Consider the following 22497-nt stretch of genomic DNA (forward strand, 5'->3'; position numbering starts at 1 on the left):
CAGGACATCTTTAACCATGTTTTGTTTTTGGTGCAAAGTAGTGCCTGGAGTATACTGCTCTTGATTAAACATCTCACACCAAGAATTTGCCTAATCTAGACAGAGCTGACATGACCATCATCCTCGCAGATACAAATTTAATGGCAAGTTCCATGTTGCTGGGCCTATAGAATGGACATTTTTTGATTTTGTGCTCCCTCACTTGCTGTGAGCACATCCCTGAAATTCAGTTGTGCATGGTACATGATTTTCCAACCATTAATTTAAATGACTAGAAAACCAAGGGCAGTGTGTGCCCAAATTTCCATTCTCAGCTCAGCGGGAGAGACTCCTTGGCAGAAGCATGAAACTAGAAAGGTCAAGTTACCAACCTGAATCTTAATCTTCCTCATTGTGTTCTGTAAGAACTTTTTTAATTTTGGAGTATAACATACAATTACTAGTTTTTAAAATCAAAATTTTCTGTTGTATCTGCAAGAATTATTATGTTTATTGTTAATCATTGTAATCTTGGAAAAATATCTGTGCCAATAAATAGATGCCACATGGGTCTTGTGCTAATGTCATGCTCAGTGATTCAATCCAGCCACATACAACCTAGCCACATACACTAAGAATGAAGTAAGAGGATGTTGTGTCTGTTTGGGTCTTTGCATTTAAAGGATTAGGGATCTGATTTGGTTTTTTTTGGAGGTAGTTCAAATGAGATTTAATCTATGATAAGGTCACAAGGCCTTTGGAGGAGCCTGGTCTGTATTTTGGCAGTTCCCAAAATAGTGGAATGAGTAGAATTTTGGGTTAATGACTAATGTTAATTCACCACAGCTGAAGCAAATATTTCATCCAACCAATCTTCCAAAGATAGTCTTAAATTTGAAAGAAAAGGCATTTGATAAAGTGCCACATAATAGGCTTGCCAGCAAAGTTGAATCCCATGGAATAAAAGGGACAGTGGCAGCATCGATACAAGGTTGGCTGAGTGACAGGAAACAGTAGAGGTGAGTGGTTGTTCTTCGGAATGGAGGAAGATATTCAGTGGGGTTCCCCAAGGGTCAGTACTAGGACCACTGCTTTTCTTGATCTATATTAATGACCTAGACTTGGGTGTGCAGGGCACAATTTCAAAATTTGCAGATGACACAAAACTTGGAAGCATTGTGAACTGTAAGGAGGACAGTGATGGCCTTCAAGAAGACATACATAAGAACATAAAAATTGGGAGCATGAGTAGGCCATTTGGCCCCTCAAGCCTGCTCCGCCATTTGATAAGATCATGGCTGATCTGATTATGGCCTCAACTCTACCCCCTATACCCTTTGACTCCCTTGTCAATCAGGAATCTATCTAACTCAGCCTTAACAATATCCAATGAACCAGCCTCCACTGCTCTCTGGGGAAGAGAATTCCACAGCCTAAAGACCCCCTGAAAGAAAATATTGCTCCTCATCTCCGTCTTAAATGGGAGATCACTTATTTTTAAACCATGTTGCCTGGTTCTAGTCTCTCCCGTAAGGGGAAACATACCCTCAAGATCTTATATGTTTCAATAATATCACCACTCATTTTTCTAAACACCAATGGATACAGGCTGTCATGCAGGCCCCCACCTGACAAGAATGAGTCACATTGGTTTTGTCATATAAAATTAATTTTGAACTGGCTGGAGTGAGAAAATGACTTGTTGAACAGATCAGCCATGGCTGGAAAAAAACATTTGCTTATTAACAGACGGTGCTTGTGTAGACAAAGGACCATTCCTTGACACATTCAACACACAATGGATGTGAGGGGGTGTGGAAGCGCATTCCAGGGCCTGCTGGGATGATGCAATCCATCGGGTCCAGGACTGGGAGGGGTCATGGTCACATGACTAACTGGCTGTTCCAGGACCTTTTGAACTAGCCACAGAGAATTTGAACTGAGAAAGACTGTTTGCTCCTGGACTGAGAAGATCTCTCCTGTCTGCTCCCATCTCTTTCTCACAAGCCTCTGAATCCACTGAAGACACATGAACCCCAAGAGAGAAAAGTCTCCTACAGTGAACAAGGTTTAAGAAGAATACTGGGGCCCAACGAAAAGCAAGATCTACCTATAATCAAGGACTCTACAGTGAACGCAACGAACCGTAACAAAAACTCTTTAGATATTGATTCAAACTTTTCCACTTTAGTTTTCTTCTGCTCTTTACTGTCTCTATTTGCATGTGTGTATTGCATATGCATGCTAGCCTGGGCACGTCGTGTATCCGTAGGCATCAACCGAATTAGAGTTTAAGTTCAAGTTTAATAAATTTCAACTTTTCTTCTTTAAACCCAAGAAAAAAATCTGTTTGTGCTGGTTTCTTTGCTTTATAATTGAAAAGCCGTGAACAAGCATTCACCAAGGGGGAGCTAAAAACACGGTGTGTTTAAAAATGAAACCCTGTTACGGTAACAACCTTTCCTTATAAGATAACCCCGTCATCCCAGGAATCAGTCGAGTGAACCTTCTCTGAACCGCTTCGAATGCAATTATATCCTTTCTTAAGTAAGGAGACCAAAACTGTAACAGTACTCCTGATGTGGTCTCATCAACGCCCTGTACAATTGTAGCAAAACTTCCTTACTTTTATATTCTAGTCTCCTTGCAATAAATGACAACATTCCATTTGCCTTCCTAATTACTTGCATATTAACGTTTTGTGATTCATGTACCAGGTCACCCAGATTCCTCTGTACTTCAGAGTTCTGCAATCTCTCTCCATTTATATAATATACTGCTTTTCTATTTTTCCCACTAAAGTGGACAAGTTCACAATTTCCCACATTATACTCCATTTGCCAATTTTTTGCCGACTCAACTTAACCTATCTAAATCCTTTTGCAGGCTCCTTATATTATTCTCGCAACTTACTATCCTACCTATCTTTGTGTCATCAGCAAATTTAGCAACCATATATTCGGTACCTTCATCCAAGTCATTTATATAGATTGTAAATAGTTGAGGCCCCAGCACTGATCCCTGTGGCACTTCACTAGTTACAGCTTGCCAATCTGAAAATGACCAATTTATCCCTATTCTCTGTTAGCTAACCAATCTTTTATCCAATCTAATGTGTCACCACTACACCATTTGCTCTTATTTTGTGCAGTAACCTTTGATGTGGCACCTTATCAGATGCTTTTTGGAAATCCAAGTACACCACATCTACAATTCCCCTTTGTTCACATTGCTTGTTACTTCCTCAAAGAACTCTAATAAATTAGTCAAAGATGATTTCCCTTTCACAAAACCATGTTGACTCTGCTTGATTGCATTAAGATTTTCTAAGTGCCCTGCTATAATGCTATTACCTCCTTAACAATAGATTATAGAATTTTCTCTATGTCAGGCTGGTGGAAAGGACACATGAAATTTAATGGAAAGAAGTGCAAAGTGATCTGTTTTGGTAGGAAGAATGAAGACAGACAATATAAACTGGAGAGTACAATTCTAAAGGGGGTGCAGGAATATACCTTGGGGTATATGCGCACAAATCGTTGAAGCTGGCAGGGCAGGTTGAGAAAGTGGTTAACAAGGCATACAGGGTCCTGGGTTTTATAAACAGAGGCATAGAGTACAAAAGCAAAGACGTTACGGTGAACTTTTATGAAACACTGGTTCAGCCTCAACTGGTCCCGGGGCGGGGGCAGGTTTGAAGCCAAGATTGGAAGGAATTTCAGAGACACAAGTGTCGGGTCAGCAGGCCACGTGTTCCTGCCTCCGGGCGACTTTCCCAGAGGTGAGACATCACCTGTAGAGACTATCCGCCCAACAGTGGCTGGTAGCCAATCTGCATAACTAACTGCCCGTTTGTGGGCTGATTGGAGTTGCTGATGGCGTTCGGGCACCCCACTGAGGGCCAAGCCCGGTGGGTGCCTGGAGGGTGATTTGCCAGCTGCTGGCCTCCTATTTGTACCGTTCCCCTACCAGAGCAGCATGGACCAGCAAGCCACAACTGCAGCTGCCAGCCATCCTTTAGAGGGGTTCCCCCTCACAGGGGTGGCCTTTCAGCTGTCGCCATCATTTATTTAATTGAACTCTAACCTCTTCAAGATGGAGGTGCCCTCGCAGTCCCCTCCTGCAGCAGCACCCACCCCTGGCGGTGAGACTGCTGTCTTTCTGAGGCTCCCGACTCACGTTCATTTCCTAGGTGCATAAGATTCCATCCATTGTTTCTAATTCTGGGCATTGCAGTTTTGGAAGGATGTGAAGGCTTTAGAGAGGTTGCAGAAAAGCTTTACAAGAATGGTTCCAGGGATGAGGGACTTCAGTTACATGGATAGACTCGAGAAGCTGGGGTTGTTCTCCTCCTTAAAGAGAAAGCTGAGAGGAGATTTGATAGGGGTGTTCAAAATCATGAGGGGTCGAGACTGTGTAAATAGGGAGAAATTGTTCTCATTGACGGAAGTGTTGAGAACCAAAGGACAGTGATTTAAGGTGAATGGCAAAAGAATCAATGACGACAGGAAAAGCTTTTTTATGCAGCGAGTGGTTAGCATCTGGAATGGACTGCCTGAGAGTGTGAGGGAGGGAGATTTATTCGTGGCATTCAAAAGGGACAAGCACCCGAAGAGAAACAATTTGCAGGGCCATGGGGAAAGGGCGTGGGGCAGTGGGACTCGCTAAATTATTCAATAAGGGTAGCAGGGATAAACCAGGTAATTACAGGCCAGTGAGTCTAACATCAGTGGTAGGGAAACTATTGGAAAAAATTCTGAGGGACAGGATTAATCTCCACTTGGAGAGGCAGGAATTAATCCGGGATAGTCAGCATGGCTATATCAGGGGGAGATCATGTCTAACAAACTTGATTGAATTTTTCGAGGAAGTGACCAGATGTGTAGATGAGGGTAAAGCAGTTGATGTAGTCTACATGGACTTCAGTAAGGCTTTTGATAATGGGAGATTGGTTAAGAAGGTAAGAGCTATGGGATCCAGGGCAATTTGGTAAATTGGATCCAAAATTGGCTTAGTGGCAGGAGGCAGAGGGTGATGGTCGAGGGTTGTTTTTGCAAGTGGAAGCCTGTGACCAGTGGTGCACCACAGGGATCGGTGCTGGAACCCTTGCTGTTTGTAGTGTACATTCATGATTTAGACGTGAATATAGGAGGTATGATCAATAAGTTCGCAGATGTCACGAAAATTGGTGGTGTCGTAAATAGTGAGGAGGAAAGCCTTTGATTACAGGACAATATAGATGGGCTGGTAAGATAGGTGGAGCAGTGACAAATGGAATTTAATCCTGAGAAGTGTGAGGTGATACAGTTTGGAAGGATTAACAAGGCAAGGGAATATACAGTGGGTGATAGGACCCGAGGAAGTAGGGTCAGAGGGACCTTGGCGTACTTGTCCATATGCAGCAGCACAGGTAGATAAGGTGGTTAGGAAGGCATATGGGATATTTCCTTTATTAGCCAAGGCATTGAATATAAGAGCAGGGAGGTTATGATGGAGCTGTATAAAATGCTAGTTAGGCCACAGCTGGAGTACTGTGTACAGTTGTGGTCACTGCACTATAGGAAGGATGTGATTGCATTGGAGAGGTTGAAGAGGAGATTTACCAAGATGTTGCCTAGGCTGCAGAATTTCAGCTATGAAGAGAGACTGGATAGGCTAGGGTTGTTTTCCTTAGAGCAGAGAAGGCTGAGGGGGGACATGATTGAGGTATACAAAATTATGAGGGGCATTAATAGGAAAGATAGGAAGAAACTTTTGCTCTTAGTAGAGGGATCAGTAACCGGGGGCATAGATTTAAGGTAAGGGGCAGGAGGTTTAGAGGGGATTTGAGGAAAAACAATTTCACCCAGAGGGTGGTTGGAATCTGGAACACTACTTGAAGGGGTGGTAGAGGCAGGAACCCTCACAACATTTAAGTATTTAGATGAGCACTTGAAACGCCATAGCATACAAGGCTGGAAAATGGATTAGAATAGATTGGTGCTTGATGGCTGGCACAGACACGATGGGCCCAAGGGCCTGTTTCTGTGCTGTATAACTCTATGACTATGACTAAATTGCTCTTGCAGATGGCTAGCATGGACATGATGGGCTGAATGGTCTCCTTCTGTGCCATAACCATTCTATGATTCTATTATTCTATATGAAAAATATAAATGAACAACATTGGACATAATGTTTATTATAATTATCCAAGCATCTTATTTACTTAGATTTGTTTTAATGGTGTCGTAATACTTATTAATCAATATATTAGCCCAGTTATATTTTTAACACTAAAGGGCACTTTCCATTGTAAAGTAAGTTCTGATATTATAACTGGAGAAATCACCTGGCTGGTATGATGGGGTAAGAGGTAGGCACAAGTCCTCTGGTAAATCACAACTTTAATGTCGATGTTGTTATGTGGAGAAAATAAATACTTTAAACTGAAGCAATTCCCTATTGGTGTACATTTTAGATTGCAGTGCAGTACATTTTATACTGTGGGCTAATATGGGTAACTGGTTCAATTTACATTTTATGGTAATTCAAAATGTTGAATTCAGTCCCCACATATATCATTCCATTTTGCACTCTGGCCACAATGTGGCATGAAGGAAAAAAGTTTTGTTTGTGTAAATCCAGTTTTACCTTTCTTCATCACCAAGGCTTTATCTCCAGAATTTTACAGGTGCCTGGCAATTCTGCTTTCAGGGAGGGATTCTCTTTTGTGTTATTTTACTAACTGGTATGATTTCTGTTTAATGCTAACAAATTGTGTTGGGAATGGAGAAAAATGTCACGATGTGCCTTTTGGTAAAGCTGGGAGTTTACTACAGCCTCTTTGAATTTTGAAAGAATTGCTTTTCATCTGTTGTTTTGTGATTTCTCTTTGCAGAATCTCAGGAATTTTCACAGCCCCAGCTCTGTGGGCACCACTGGGAATGACTGCTGCCAATGGGAACAGACCATCTCACCGAACTCAACCACAGCGAAGACATGGATGCCCCACCTTTACGTTTCAGCTCCCATGCCAGGCACCACACCCACCTGTAGTCCAGAACCACAGCATCATGGGGACTCGGAAAAGCCCTCTACCAGCAAAGGGGAAACCAATAGGGAGAAAACAAAAGTGTTTGGAATTGTGAAGCAAAGCTGTCAAAGTGACGCGAATGATAAAGACTCATGGAGGAGGGGGCTAGTTGGACAGGATGTATTTCAGCTGGATGGTGAACTAGACATTGAACAAATAGAAAACAACTAGACTATCAAGTTCTAGGATGCATGAGCAGAAGAGATCTATAAAATTCTGCAGTTTGTTGCATTTTCTTTAGTGTTTTTAACAGTGCTGCAAAAGCACGTTATGTCAAACAACTTCAAATCTTAACATGTCTATACCTGAAAGTTGAATTTGCCAAATGAGAGTCAGACAGTCATGGTTCTGTGGGGGCAAACCCAAAGGGGATCGGACATAATTACTAGTTTTTAACCTACTCATTGTACTCCTGATATAATTGTCCAAGGCATTGAGTTTAAAGCTATGCTCAAGAGTGGCCCCTCTTCACATGTTTTTATACAAGCTTGATCGCAGTAGTTTTTTTAATATATATAAGCTGTTTCAATGCAGTGCGAATGATGTTTGTAATTCTGATCCAGTAATTGACACTTTCCTCACTCACCTCCCCCCGCCCCCCCTCCAAATCCTAACAGAGATGCCAACTTTCCAACCCAGAACTGTGATCTCAATGGATTGGAGCCACAAAAGCAATCTGTCACATGCTGTGCACTTGCATTCTTTTTTGTTTGATTTTTGTTTTCTTATACTGACATACTTTTTTAAAAATCTGCCTTAATGTTTAATTTGCTTCTTTTCTTCTTGCAACTAAACTTTGGTATTGTCCCACCTTGGCTAGTGCAGCTCTAGTTTTGACTGCTGTCAGTGTTTTCCAGCATGTTTGTGCTGCTAATTTCTGTACTGCATTGCTGCAGATACTTTATTCCCAGAATCGTTACAGTGTAGGAGGCGGCCATTTGGCCCATCGTGTCCATACCGGCTCTCCGAAAGAGCAGTTCACTCAGTTCCATTCCTCTGCCTTCTCCCTGTAAACCTGCACATTCTTCCTTTTCAGATAACTGTCTAATTCTCTTTTGAATGCTTCAATTACACAGCCTGAGTGTGTGGTGGAGGCAGGTTAATTCCAGACCTTAACCACTCTCTGCGTGAAAAAGTTTTTCCTCACGTCACTTTTGCTTCTCTTATCAAATACTTTAAATCTGTGCCCTCTCGTTCTCGATCCTTTCACGAGTGGGAACACTTTCTCTCTATCTACTCTGTCCAGACCCCTCATGATTTTGAATACCTCTATCAAGTCACCTCTCGGCCTTCTCTTCTCCAAGGAAAACAATCCAAACTTCTCCAATCTATTTTCATAACTGAAATTCCTCATCCTTGGAACCATTCTTGTGAATATTTTCTGTGCTCTCTCCAATGCCCTCACATCTTTCCTAAAGTGCGGCACCCAGAACTGGATGCAATACTCCAACTGAGGCCAAACTAATGTCTTATACAAGTTCAACATAACTTCCTTGCTCTTGTACTCTATGCCCCTATTTATGAAGCCCAGGATACTGTATGCTTTATTAACTACACTCAACCTGTCCTGCCACCTTCAGTGACTTATGCACATATACACCCAGGTCCCTCTGTTCCTGCACCCCCTCTAGAATTGTACCCTTTATTCTATAATGTCTCTCCATGTTCTTCCTACCAAAAATGAATCAGTTCACATTTCTCTGCATTGAATTTCATCTGCCACTTGCCTGCCCATTGCACCAATTTGTCTATGTCCTTTTGGAGTTCTACACTATCCTCTTCACAGTTCACAATGCTTCCAAGTTTTGTATCATCTGCAAACTTTGAAGTTGTGCCCTGTACACCAAGGTCTATGTCATTAATATATATCCATTTTCAGTGAGTGAAAAAGGAGCAAAACATGGGTTTCCCTGTGTTATGTTCACATTTGTTTGCAGTGTGACTCAGTGAATAGCTCTTTCAGTGAGTAACCAAAGATGCAATGAGTGGAGTGGCCTCCTTCCATGCTGTAAAATTCTGAGGATATATTCCCACTGGTATCTTTAAAAGGCCTATTGCTGGGCTCTTAGCAGCTTGACATGGGAGATGGTGACATGTATGACAGACAGGGAGAGATGGGAAATCACGTATTAACTTATTAATTGTGGTTCAAAATATAAGAATACTGTCTTCGAACCACAAATGCAGAGGAAGTTCATTAACTTCAGGTAAACCATACAGAAACTTATACAGATTGAAAATCTAGTTGTAAAGGAAACTATCCAGGAATCCTACCAAAATCAGGAGAATTGGCATCTCTGGCTTTAGACATCACCAGATTTCCAATTATCAGTGTGTGTGTCTACTGTAGTCTCAGGGTGTCCACAAATGGACTTGTAATATGAACATTTAAAAAAAGAAACAACTTTTTTTAAAATTTATATTAAAATTGTTCAGTAAGGACAAACATGTTTTCTACTGCAAGGATTATTTTCTTCTACTTGCGTGTAACAAATTATCTACAATCTCATTCTTTGCAATAAGCTTAAACGGGAATTAGTTACACAGGGTGTTCAACAGATAAAAACCAGTGCTGCTGGTTTCAGGTAGAACTTGAGAGGAATGATTATTGTAAGTGAGCTGGGAATGAGGCAGTGTAAGGAAAGGTTGCTCTTTTAAGTGTGACTTTCATTGTTTAGGTATTACAATTTCTGGAATATCAGGAATTCGAAGGAAAAAAGCAAGGAAGTCTGTGAAAGTATTGAATATTTTAAACTTTTTTTTCCAAATGTAGGCCAAGCAATATTTATGCCTATACAGTACTACCTGCATGTGCTTGGGAAACTGATGGTAGCACAATGCATTGTTTAATGTTGAAGGCCTTGCAACTCATGGAATGCTATCGAGTATGGGATGACTCAGAGTTGAGCCACAAAAGCCAGTGGCTAAATGTAGTTTTTCCAACCATGAGTAGCAGCAATAACGCAGCACTGCGTAACCTGTTTGCCTTACTTCAAAAGCTTACACAGTAAACGCTACAGTTATATGTGGCTAGTCTGGACATTTCAACTTGATATTAAGGAAACTTATGCTAGCAAATCTGGGTGCATACTCTATGAAAGACTGCTTACATGCGGTGAAAACATAGGCTACAATTGCTGAAATGAACTGGAGAACACTATTGTATTTCAGAATATGTGTAATGCAGTTGTTAAGTAGACACAAAGAAGTCTTTAAAGATCCAAGATGTGTTCTGAATCAATAAAGCTGATTCCTATGAAGAGACTGTCTTCAGCAAAACTGTATCACTTCCTGTTGTTTTACATAGGCTGTTCTCAACTTTCAATAAAAAGTGAAGCAAAAAGCTTAATTTTTTTTCCCTTCCTTATTTTGCTGCTATTGTATTCTCCAACATGTGTACATTTCCCATTCCCCTCTCTCAAACTGGGAGGAAGGAGGTAGGGTTTGGACCTCTCTTGCTATCCTTATCACCACAATTATTCATCAACTTACTTGAGTTTACACGGTGAGACTGGCTATATCACTGGTTATATATCACGTTCAATAGGATTGCAACTGCAGTAACTATCCTATTCATGCCCAATGCAACTAATGATACCCAGCAAAGTGAACTAACTCCATCTCACCAAGTGAGAAACTTTATTGGATTTACAGCAAGCAATTTTCTTTTGATTTTTTTTTTCAGGAATCTGAATAACTTGCTGTTTTATTTCAATTTAAGAGACGTAGAGAATTAAATTATGTCTTTGTGCTTTTTTAAAATTAGCTACTTTCTGGCTGTTCTTAACCTTTTATGGACCTGACGAGATGTAATCAGATGGTACTCTGCTCACATCTAATGTCTTTGCCCGTCTTCAAAGCTACAAGACTTCATTCAATTATATTTTTCTAGATCAATAAAACTCTGATAGCACAGGTGCATTTGTGAATTTCTGTAGCCTTGAGTCTAGTTGGTGTTTCTCCAACTGGAATAATTGGCAAGATTTATTTCTCAATTGCCAATATTAGAACGAATAGGCTGAAGGAACTGCTGCTTTCACCTTAAGTCTGAGTAAAGTGCAACTATGAATATATTCACGAGTTGACTACAACGTCAACAACTTGGAAAATGACCAGCTTTCCATGTGTCAATTTTAATAAATACATTGAATACAGATTAGGATCAGCCATATCACCTGCTGGTGATAGTTTAGCACTGATCAAAAAGGAGGGAACTGCACAACAGTTTGATATAAAAACAGAAAATGCTGGAAATGAACCAGGTTTGGTAGCATCTGTAGAGAGAGAGAAATTGAGTTAATGTTTCATGTCGATGACCTTTTATCAGAGCATTTTCTCTCTGATTTATGCTCCTCTTCATCTGTGGTGCAGTCGGTAGTGTTTTTGCCTGAATCAAAAGGTTGTGTTCAAGTCCCAGTCCAGAAACCTGAGCACAAAATCTAGGCTGATACCCCACAGCGATTCTGGGTGAGACGTTAAGAAGAGGTCTTAGACTGAGGCTCCTTCTGCTGTCTCATACAAACATACAAATTAGGAGCAGAAGTAGGTCACTCGGCCCTTCGAGCCTGCTCCGCCATTCAAATAAGATCAGGCGGAACTGGTTACTCCACATTCCCGATAACCTATCTACCTCTGCCTTAAAAACATTCAAAGACTCTGCTTCCACTACCTTTTGAAGAAAAGAGTTCCAAAGACTCACGACCCTCTGTGAGAAAAATTTCTCCTCATCTGTCTTAAATGGACAACCCCTTATTTTTAAATAGTGACCCCTAGTTCTAGGTTCTCCCACAAGAGGAAATATCCTTTTCACATCCACCCTGTCAAAAACCCTCAGGTTCTTGTATGTTTCAATCAAGTCGCCTCTTATGCATCTAAACTCCAGCAGATACAAGCCTAGCCTGTCCAACCTTTCCTCGTAAGACAACTCATCCATTCCAGTTATTAGTCTAGTAAACCTTCTCTGAACTGCTTCCAATGCATATACATCCTTAAATAAGGAGACCAATACTGTACACAGTACTCCAGATTTAGTTTCAGCAATGCTTTGTGTAACTGAAGCATAACCTCCCTACTCTTGTACTCTGTTCCCGTTGCAATAAATGATGACAATCTGTTAGCTTTCCTAATTACTTGCTGTACCTGCACACTAAGCGCTTATGATCCTGCATGAGGACACCCAGATCCCTCTGCATCTCAGAGCTCTGCAATCTCTCGCCATTTAGATAATCTGCTTTTTTATTCTTGCTGCCAAAATGGACAATTTCACATTTTTCCACATTATACCCATCTGCCAAATTTTTGCCAACTCACTTAACCTACCTATATCGCTTTGCAGTCTCCTTATGTCCTCTTCACAAGTTACTGTCCTCCCTATCTTTGTGGCATCAGCAAATTTAGCAACCATACAACCATACAAGCCCTCCACCTTTTCATAGCTTCCTAACTTCCTAAATGTCATGTACCCTTCAATATTGTGGTCCCAATGTATGTCATCCTGCAGCCATGTCTCTGTAATGGCTATCAGATCGTACTTATTTATTTCTATTTGCACTGTTTATCCGTTTTGCTTTGAATGCTACATGCATTCAGCTAAAGAGCCTTTAGTTTTGTTTATTATTTTTGTAACCTCCAGCCTTATCTGTTGATTTACTCTTAGATTTGTACACACTGTTCCTTCCTGTCACAGTCTGTTTATTATTTCCCATATTAATACCTTTCTCTCTTGCCTTGTTTCTACTCTTTGATTTACCATATCTTCCCAAATTTGATCCCTTGCCCCCTAACTATTAAACTATTTAGTTTAAAACCCTGTCTACTTCCCTAGTTATGCAGCTCGATAGAACACTGGCCCCAGCATGGTTCAGGTGTAGACCATCCCAACAGTACAGCCCCCACTTTCCCCAGTACTGGTCCCAGTGCCCCACGAACCAGAACCCACTTCTACCACACCAGTCTTTGAGCCATGCATTCCTTTCTCTAATCTTATTTACCCTATGTTAATTAGCACATGGCTCAGGTAATAATTCATAGATTTTTACCTTTGAGGTTCTGCTTCTTAATTTGGCGCCTAGTTCCTCAAACTTTCTATGCAGAATGTCTTTCCTTGTCCTGCCCATGTCATTGATACCAACAGGGACCACGATGACTGGATCCTCCCCCTCCCACTGTAAGTTCCTCTCCAGCCCTGAGCAGATGTCCCCGAACCCTGGCAGGCAACACAGCCGTCTGGACTCTCACTGTTTGCTGCAGAGAACAGTGTCAATCCCCTGAGCTATACTGTCCTCTACTACCAGTAAATTCTTTTTTGCTCCCCCCACTTGAATGGCTTCTTGTACGATGATGCCATGCTCAGTTTGCTCATCCACCCTGCAGCCCCCACTCTCATCCAAACAAGTTGAAAGAACCTCAAACCTATTGGACAATCGCAAAGGCTGAGGCTCCTGCACTCCTGACCTCTGGGTCCCCTTACCTACCTCAACTGCAGCCACACTCTCCTGTCCCTGACCACTGACCAAATCAGAAGACCCTATCCTAAGGGTTGTGACCACCTCCTAGTACAAAGTGTCCAGGTAACTTTCCCCCTCCCTGATGTATCGCAGTGTCTGCAGTTTGGGTTCCAGCTCAATAAATCTGAGCCGAAGTTCCACGAGCCGCAAGCACTTACTGCAGACTGGATCACACATGTCTCAGGTGGGTGTCAAATCTCCCATGGTGCTATTTTGTAGAAGAGTTGGAAAATCATCCCCAATGTCCTAGCCAATATTTAACCCCCAAATATCATCACTAAAACAGATAATCTGATCAGTAGCAAGCAAATTTATGGTAGCTTGTGTGCAAATTGGCTGCCATAGTTCCTACATTACAGCAGTGACTACAGTTCAAACTATTTAATTGGCTGTAAAGCACTTCAGAAGGTCCTGAGGTTGTGAAAGGTGCCACATAAATGCAAATCAATGTTTCTTTCGTGTCATGCATCATAACATCAGCAGGCAGGCCCTTTCTACGATATGTGATTGGAGTTGGGGAAGGAGTTAAATTTCTTTTATAACCAAAAACAGAAGAGAGCCTTTTTTCACATAATTAACAATCCTATATTCATTATGCTTCAAGGTCGCACGTTCCACAATTTTTTTTAGCTAGTTAGTTAGAGATACAGCACTGAAACAGGCCCTTCGGCCCACCGAGTCTGTGCCGACCATCAACCACCCATTTATACTAATCCTACACTAATCCCATATTCCTACCATGTCTCCAGCCCAGAAGAGATGTCCTTAACCTTGGCACCAGTTAGGCAACACAGCCTTCGGAACTCTGTCTTTTCTGCAGAGAACAGCATCTATTCCCCTAACTATGCTATCCCCTATTACTACTGCATTTCTCTTTTCAACCCTCACTTGAATGGCACTCTGAACCACGGTGCAGTGGTCAGTTTGCTCATCCTCCCTGCAGTCTGTGCCCTCGTCCACACTTGGAGCAAGAACCTCGTACCTATTGGATAAGATCACTGGCTGAGGCTCCTCCAAAGCTAAATTCTGGATCCCCATACCTGCCTCACTCACAGTCACACCCTCCTATCCCTGACCACGGTTCAAATTTGATGTTAAGATGCTGCCTGACCTGCTCAGTATTTCCAGCATTTTCTGCTGGGATTTCATTATCTGAGGAGGTGCGAATGGAACTGAACACTGTGTAATCATCAGTGAACATCCCCACTTCTGACCTTACGATGGAGGGCAGGTCATTGAGGATGCAGCTGAAAATGGTTGGGCCTCGGACACTACCCTGAGGAACTCCTGCAGTGATGTCTTGGGACTGAGATGATTGACCTCCAACAACCACAGCCATCTTCTTTTGTGCTCGGTATGATTCCAACCAGCGGATTCCCACTGACTTGATTGAAAAGTGTAGCTGATAAGAATCATAAGAAATAAGAGCAGGAGGAGGCCATTCAGCCTATCGAGCCTGCCCCACCATTCAATATGATCATGGCTGATCTTCCACTTCAATGCCTTTTTCCCATACTAACCTCATATCCCCTTATATCATTTGTATTTAGAAATCTGTCAATCTCTGCTTTAAACATACTCAATGACTGAGCTTCCACAGCGCTGTTGGTAGAGAATTCCAAAGATTCACAATCCTCTAAGTAAAGAAATTTCTCATCATCTCTGTCCTAAGTGGCTTCCCCCTTATTTTGAAATTGTGTCCCCTGGTTCTAGACTCCCCAACCAGGGGAAACATCTTGGATGCCTCTACCCTGTCTATCCCTTTAAGTACTTTGTAGCTTTCAATGAGATCACCTCTCATTCTTCGAAACGCTAGAGAATACAGGCCCAGTTTCCCCAATCTCTCTTCATAGGACAGTCCCGCCATCCCGGGAACAAGTATTGTGAACCTTTGTTGCACTCCCTCTATGGCAATAATATCCTTCCTAAGGTAAGGGGACCAAAACTGCACACAATACTCCAGGTGTGGTCTAACCAAGGTTCTATACAATTGAAGCAAGACTTCACTACTCCTGTACTCAAATCCTCTTGCAATAAAGACTAACATACCATTAGCCTTCTTAATTGCTTGCTACACCTGCATGTTAGCTTTCAGTGACTTCTTGACAAGGACACCCAGGTCCCTTTGTACATCTACACTTTTTAATCTCTTACCATTTAAGAAATACTTTGCACATCTATTCCTCCTACCAAAGTGGATAACCTCACATTTTTCCACATTATATTCCATCTGCCACATTCTTGCCCACTCACCAAGTCTTTCCGAATCCCCTTGAAGCTACTTTGCATCTCATCATAACACACATTCCCACTTAGTTTTGCGTCATCCGCGAACTTGGAAATACTACATTTGGTCCCCACATCCAAATCATTGATATATATTGTGAACAGCGAAGGCCCAAGCACTGATTCCTGTGGTACCCCACCAGTCACAGCCTGCCAATGTGAGAATGACCCGTTTATTCCTACTCTCTGTTTTCTGCCTGTTAACCAATCCTTAATCAATGCCAGTATATTACCTCCTATCCCATGTGCTTTAATTTTGCTAACCAACCTCCTCTGGAGGATTTTATCAAAGGCCTTTTGAAATCCAAGTATATCACTCTGCTTCCCTGTATATCAAAAATCTGTCTAACACAGCTTTGAATATATTCAATGACCCAGCCTCCACTGCTCTCTGGGAAGAGAATACCAAAAATTAATGACCCTCTGAGAGAAGAAATTCCTCTTCATCTCTGTCTTAAATGGGAGGGCCCTTATTTTTAATCTATGCCCCCAGTTCTAGATTCCCCCACAAGGGGATGCATCCTTTCAGTATCTACCCTGTCAAGACCCCTCAGAATCTTATGTTTTAATAGGTTCACCTCTCATTCTTCTAAACTCTAATGAGTATAGGCCCAACCTGTTCAACCTTTCCTCATAGGAGAACCCCTTCATCCCAGGAATGAGTCTAGTGAAGCTTCTCTGAACTGCCTCCAATGTAGGTATATCCCTCCTTAAGTAAGGAAACCAATACTGTACACAGTACTCTAGATGTGGTGTCAGCAATGCCCTGTACAGTTGTAGCACGACTTCCCTATTTTTATACTCCATCCCCCTTGCAATAAAGGCCAACATTCCAATTGCCTTCCTAATTATCTTCTATACCTGCATGCTAATGTTTTATGATTCATGTACAAGACACCCAGATCCTTCTGTACCGCAGCATTTTGTACTGTTCATTTAAATAATATTTTGCTTTTCTATTCTTCCCGCCAAAGTGGATAACCTCACATTTTCCCACATCATACCCTATCTGCCAAATTTCTGCCCACTCACTTAACCTATCTTTATCCCTATGTAGACTCTGTATCCTGCTCACAACTTGCTTTCCTACATTTTTATGGTTACAGTACAATCAGTCCCTTCATCCAAGTTGAAAGATGTGGGAGCATTAGTAGAAAATACAAGGGTTTGAGAACATTGGTGGGAAGCATCAAAAGTTCTGGTCACACTGGGAGTTGGATCCCAAGATTTGGGATCAGTGTGAAAGAGGTCCAAATGTCTGAAAGAATAGAAATAGGTGCAGGAATATGGCAGCATTGTCATGGGGCACTGAATTTTCTCTTCATCCTCTTCTGCATCTCTGTTCTCTTTTCTTTCTTACCTTTCTCCATCCTCTTTGGGCCACAGAGGGTGGAATGGATTTGGCTAGGGCTGGAAGTTGGGCATTGCAGACCACAGGAGCAATTATAAGTGAGGGGATTAGGCCAGGGATGCACATCAGTGACACTAGAACATTATGGAAGTGTAAATCAGGATCTGGGAGGTTTAAAATCACAGGTAAGTTGTTTAGACTTGACTGGTAGGCATTGGAGATGGAAGAAGCATGACAGAAATAGCATAATAGAAAGAAATGATGGAAATAGATGTGGCAGGAAGGTGTTGTAGGATGTACAAAGAACAAAGAACAAAGAAAATTACAGCACAGGAACAGGCCCTTCGGCCCTCCAAGCCTACGCCGATCCAAATCCTCTATCTAAACTTGTCGCCTATTTTCTAAGGGTCTGTATCTCTTTACTTCCTGCCCATTCATGTATCTGTCTAGATACATCTTAAAAGACGCTATCGTGCCCGCGTCTACCACCTCCGCTGGCAATGCGTTCCATGCACCCACCACCCTCTGCGTAAAGAAATTTCCACGCATATGCCCCCTAAACTTTTCCCCTTTCACTTTGAACTCGTGTCCCCTTGTAATTGAATCCCCCATTCTGGGAAAAAGCTTCTTGCTATCCACTCTGTCTATACCTCTCATGATTTTGTACACCTCAATCAGGTCCCCCCTCAACCTCCGTCTTTCTAATGAAAATAATCCTAATCTACTCAACCTCTCTTCATAGCTAGCGCCCTCCATACCAGGCAACATCCTGGTGAATCTCCTCTGCACCCTCTCCAAAGCATCCACATCCTTTTGGTAATGCGGCGACCAGAACTGCACGCAGTATTCCAAATATGGCCGAACCAAAGTCCTATACAACTGTAACATGACCTGCCAACTCTTGTACTCAATACCCCGTCCGATGAAGGAAAGCATGCCGTATGCCTTCTTGACCACTCTATTGACCTGCGTTGCCACCTTCAGGGAACAATGGTCCTGAACACCCAAATCTCTCTGGACATCAATTTTCCCCAGGACTTTTCCATTGACTGTATAGTTCACTCTTGAATTGGATCTTCCAAAATGCATCACCTCGCATTTGCCCTGATTGAACTCCATCTGCCATTTCTCTGCCCAACTCTCCAGTCTATCTATATTCTGCTGTATTCTCTGACAGTCCCCTTCAGTATCTGCTACTCCACCAATCTTAGTGTCGTCTGCAAACTTGCTAATCAGACCACCTATACTTTCCTCCAAATCATTTATGTATATCACAAACAACAGTGGTCCCAGCACGGATCCCTGTGTAACACCACTGGTCACACGTCTCCATTTTGAGAAACTCCCTTCCACTACTACTCTCTGTCTCCTGTTGCCCAGCCAGTTCTTTATCCATCCAGCTAGTACACCTTGGACCCCATGCGCCTTCACTTTCTCCATCAGCCTACCATGGGGAACCTTATCAAACGCCTTACTGAAGTCCATGTATATGACATCTACAGCCCTTCCCTCATCAATCAACTTTGTCACTTCCTCAAAGAATTCTATTAAGTTGGTAAGACATGACCTTCCCTGCACAAAACCATGTTGCCTATCACTGATAAGCCCATTTTCTTCCAGATGGGAATAGATCCTATCCCTCAGTATCTTCTCCAGCAGCTTCCCTACCACTGACGTCAGGCTCACCGGTCTATAATTACCTGGATTATCCCTGCTACCCTTCTTAAACAAGGGGACAACATTAACAATTCTCCATTCCTCCGCGACCTCACCCGTGTTTAAGGATGTTGCAAAGATATCTGTTAAGGCCCCAACTAATTCCTCTCTCGCTTCCCACAGTAACCTGGGATAGATTCCATCCGGACCTGGGGACCTGTCCACCTTAATGCCTTTTAGAATACCCAACACTTCCTCCCTCCTTATGCCGACTTGACCTAGAGTAATCAAACATCTGTCCCTAACCTCAACATCCGTCATGTCCCTCTCCTCGGTGAATACCGATGCAAAGCACTCATTTAGAATCTCACCCATTTTCTCTGACTCCACGCATAACTTTCCTCCTTTGACCTTGAGTGGGCCAATCCTTTCTCTAGTTACCCTCTTGCTCCTTATATATGAATAAAAGGCTTTGGGATTTTCCTTAACCCTGTTTGCTAAAGATATTTCATGACCCCTTTTAGCCCTCTTAATTCCTCGTTTCAGATTGTGCCTACAATCCCGATATTCTTTCAAAGCTTCGTCTTTCTTCAGCCGCCTAGACCTTATGTATGCTTCCTTTTTCCTCTTAGCCAGTCTCACAATTTCACCTGTCATCCATGGTTCCCTGATCTTGCCATTTCTACCCTTCATTTTCACAGGAACATGTCTCTCCTGCACGCTAATCAACCTCTCTTTAAAAGCCTCCCACATATCAAATGTGGATTTACCTTCAAACAGCTGCTCCCAATCTACATTTCCCAGCTCCTGCCGAATTTTGGTATAGTTGGCCTTCCCCCAATTTAGCACTCTTCCTTTAGGACCACTCTCGTCTTTGTCCATGAGTATTCTAAAACTTACGGAATTGTGATCACTATTCCCAAAGTAGTCCCCTACTGAAATGTCAACCACCTGGCCTGGCTCATTTCCCAACACCAGGTCCAGTATGGCCCCTTCCAGAGTTGGACTATTTACATACTGCTCTAGAAAACCCTCCTGGATGCTCCTTACAAATTCTGCTCCATCTAGACCTCTAACATTAAGTGAATCCCAGTCAATGTTGGGAAAATTAAAATCTCCTATCACCACCACCCTGTTGCTCCTACAGCTTTCCATAATCTGTTTACATATTTGTACCTCTATCTCACGCTCGCTGTTGGGAGGCCTGTAGTACAGCCCCAACATTGTTACCGCACCCTTCCTATGTAAGTGTGCCATATACAGGAAGTAAGCATATACAAAAGATTTTGAACATGTAGATTATGTGCTAGTCCTTAAACAACCAGTCCCTTCCTGGTTACATTGAAACAGCCAGTTCATGGGAATTCAGAAGTTATGTTTTCTGTAAGCATAAAGAAATTATCAAAGCCTTTGTTTCTGACACAAGAACATTTGCTATCTTCAATGCACATGTATTTGATGTGTAACTGGTACTTTCATCTCAGCATCTACATCACAGTACAGTGGGTCGAAGTATCAAAGTTGTGTCACTCTTGCAGGGGAGAAAATATGCATCATAAATATTTTAGAAATATGTTTCAGAGGTACCACTAAACATGCAAATATATGCTAATTTCATGCAGTGTGAACTGCATTTTAAATATACCCTCTGTAATAATAAGTTATTAAGTTATTGTTGTCCTTCACTTTAGGCCCTACATATATCAGATTATTTCTCAACCAGACAGTGAGCAGATGATTTGTTCCCAGGAATTTCTCAGCTGCTTTATTAGGGCAGAATCTTCTTCTGATAGGTTATTTTCATGTGTTGGAACCATTTTCACGTCCCGACACCGTATGGGTCGGCAGTGCACCCTTTGACGCAATCTTCCGGGAGGCAACGGACTAATTGGCCACTTCCGCGTCCACCGTCAAATTAGGACAGTGGGCAGGTTTCTGAAGCTGCAGACCCAGTCGGGGGCCCGCAGCTTTGTATGACTGGCAGCCCCACTGGGAGAGGTTGGCACTGCTGGGCTGTTATAGGACTGCGAGGCCGCCTCAAAATGAAGGCGCTTCCGAAAACGAAGAGGCCCGAAACCAGTAGGGCCATTGGAGTGGAGGGGAAATCCCTCTGAAGGATTCATTTCGATGACTTAGGCAGCCTTCCATCCTCCAGGCCCCGTCATTGGGGTATGGAACCTCCAGCTCCGAAGGCCCCCTGGCTGCCGCTAGGAGGCCACCTCCATGGAGCTGCTGAGCTCCGCACTCAGTGGGGATCCACTCCGATGCTGCGAAGATCCTGGCGGAGTCTTCACTGTTTCCCCCCCCCCCCACCCCATTAAGCACTTAATTAGCTTAATTGGCTACCGGCTGCTGTTGGGCGGGTAGTCCCTGCCGCTGGTCACCTGGAGGAGGGAAAGGATGGAGCTGCCGATCCGATGCCATAATCTCCAAGTTTGCTCCTGGTTCAAACCCGCTTCCACAAGACTGGGAAGATTCCGCCCTTTAGTTTTCTCCCCTTACTTTCCTCCAGAAAAGCAGTTCTCCTCTGCTTAATGATTATTCTGAGTAGCTTGGCTGAACTTGGAAACTTACAAGATAGACCAACACATTCATTAGGCTTCCATGCTTGTTTCACGTCCTCTGAATACAGGAGTAACAGGGATTTCCAATGCCTGGAGTGGATTGGCAGTGAGATTGTGAAATGTAAGCAGCCATATTATACATAATTCTACATTCCAATAGGCATTTGCAGATTCACTGTTTGAGTAAAACAGCATTTGTTTTGTGTCAAGACTACTGACTGGGGCCTGACTCTGAAGTAATAATGTTCTTTCTTAGGCAAAGAATTTTGTTGGGCCACAAACACTCAAAACTCGAGTTGGAGGAGAAGATTGTAAGGTAGTGAAAGTCTGAATTGCATGTGTAAATTCAGCAAGTTTATAGATCACCTATTTACATGGTGAATTGAAGTGATATGACTCAAATAGGATCTAATCTGTTCAAAGTACAGTCTGATTACCATGGTAGTGAACTCAGGGACTGTACAGAAATTATATTCATATAGTTTACACCAAAAGGACATGGTGAATACTAGTACCCAGCCTCTTTTAAATCAATGCCATCGAGGTAAGTGGCAGAATAAGAACAAAAGCTATTAATTGGTTTGATTTGGGTCACACTTGTAATTAAGATTACCTCTTAACACAAAAAGGAGGCCATATGACTCAAAGGATTGTTCTGAATTTGAATATCATCTAAACAAAGATAATTTAACGTCTGAGATTCAATCTTATGGAATCCCACAGTCAGGGTCATAACTATCCTTACGGATAACATTCAGTCATTAAACAAATGCAGCTGGAGAATGATATGATGGCACCATTTGCTGGAGCACCAGCTGTGTAATGGGATAAAGTGAGTTTGCATTGATCATCCGTCACACACTGAGTTCCCAGCTCAGCTTCTCTATTATGACAGGATAGCAAGTGAAGGAGATCACAGAATCACAGAATAATAGTGACCGATAGATTTGCCTGACAGGTTTGCCTTGGTTGCTCATATATGGCCTAAAATGTGAGAAAACTGCTGACCCTATCAGCTTTAGCTTTAGCTCAGTGGTCAGTTCACAGCAATCAACTTAATTTGAAGTTCAAAAGTGCTTC

At 42.4% G+C, this 22497-nt stretch overlaps 1 protein-coding gene across 10 annotated transcripts in view; it reads left to right on the forward strand.

Moving 5' to 3' along the window:
• The window catches only part of fam53b (family with sequence similarity 53 member B), a 127536-nt gene extending 117133 nt beyond the window's left edge, over positions 1 to 10403 (forward strand). For all 10 annotated transcript variants that reach the window (XM_068052789.1, XM_068052788.1, XM_068052794.1 and 7 more), the window contains one exon: positions 6860 to 10403. In XM_068052789.1, the coding sequence (XP_067908890.1) occupies positions 6860 to 7225 (366 nt within the window). In that variant the 3' untranslated portion in view covers positions 7226 to 10403. The remainder of the gene's footprint in view (positions 1 to 6859) is intronic.
• Positions 10404 to 22497: the final 12094 nt, after the last annotated feature.

The sequence above is a fragment of the Heterodontus francisci genome, chromosome 20 (assembly GCF_036365525.1).
Source record: "Heterodontus francisci isolate sHetFra1 chromosome 20, sHetFra1.hap1, whole genome shotgun sequence".
In the NCBI taxonomy this organism is placed as follows: domain Eukaryota; kingdom Metazoa; phylum Chordata; class Chondrichthyes; order Heterodontiformes; family Heterodontidae; genus Heterodontus; species Heterodontus francisci.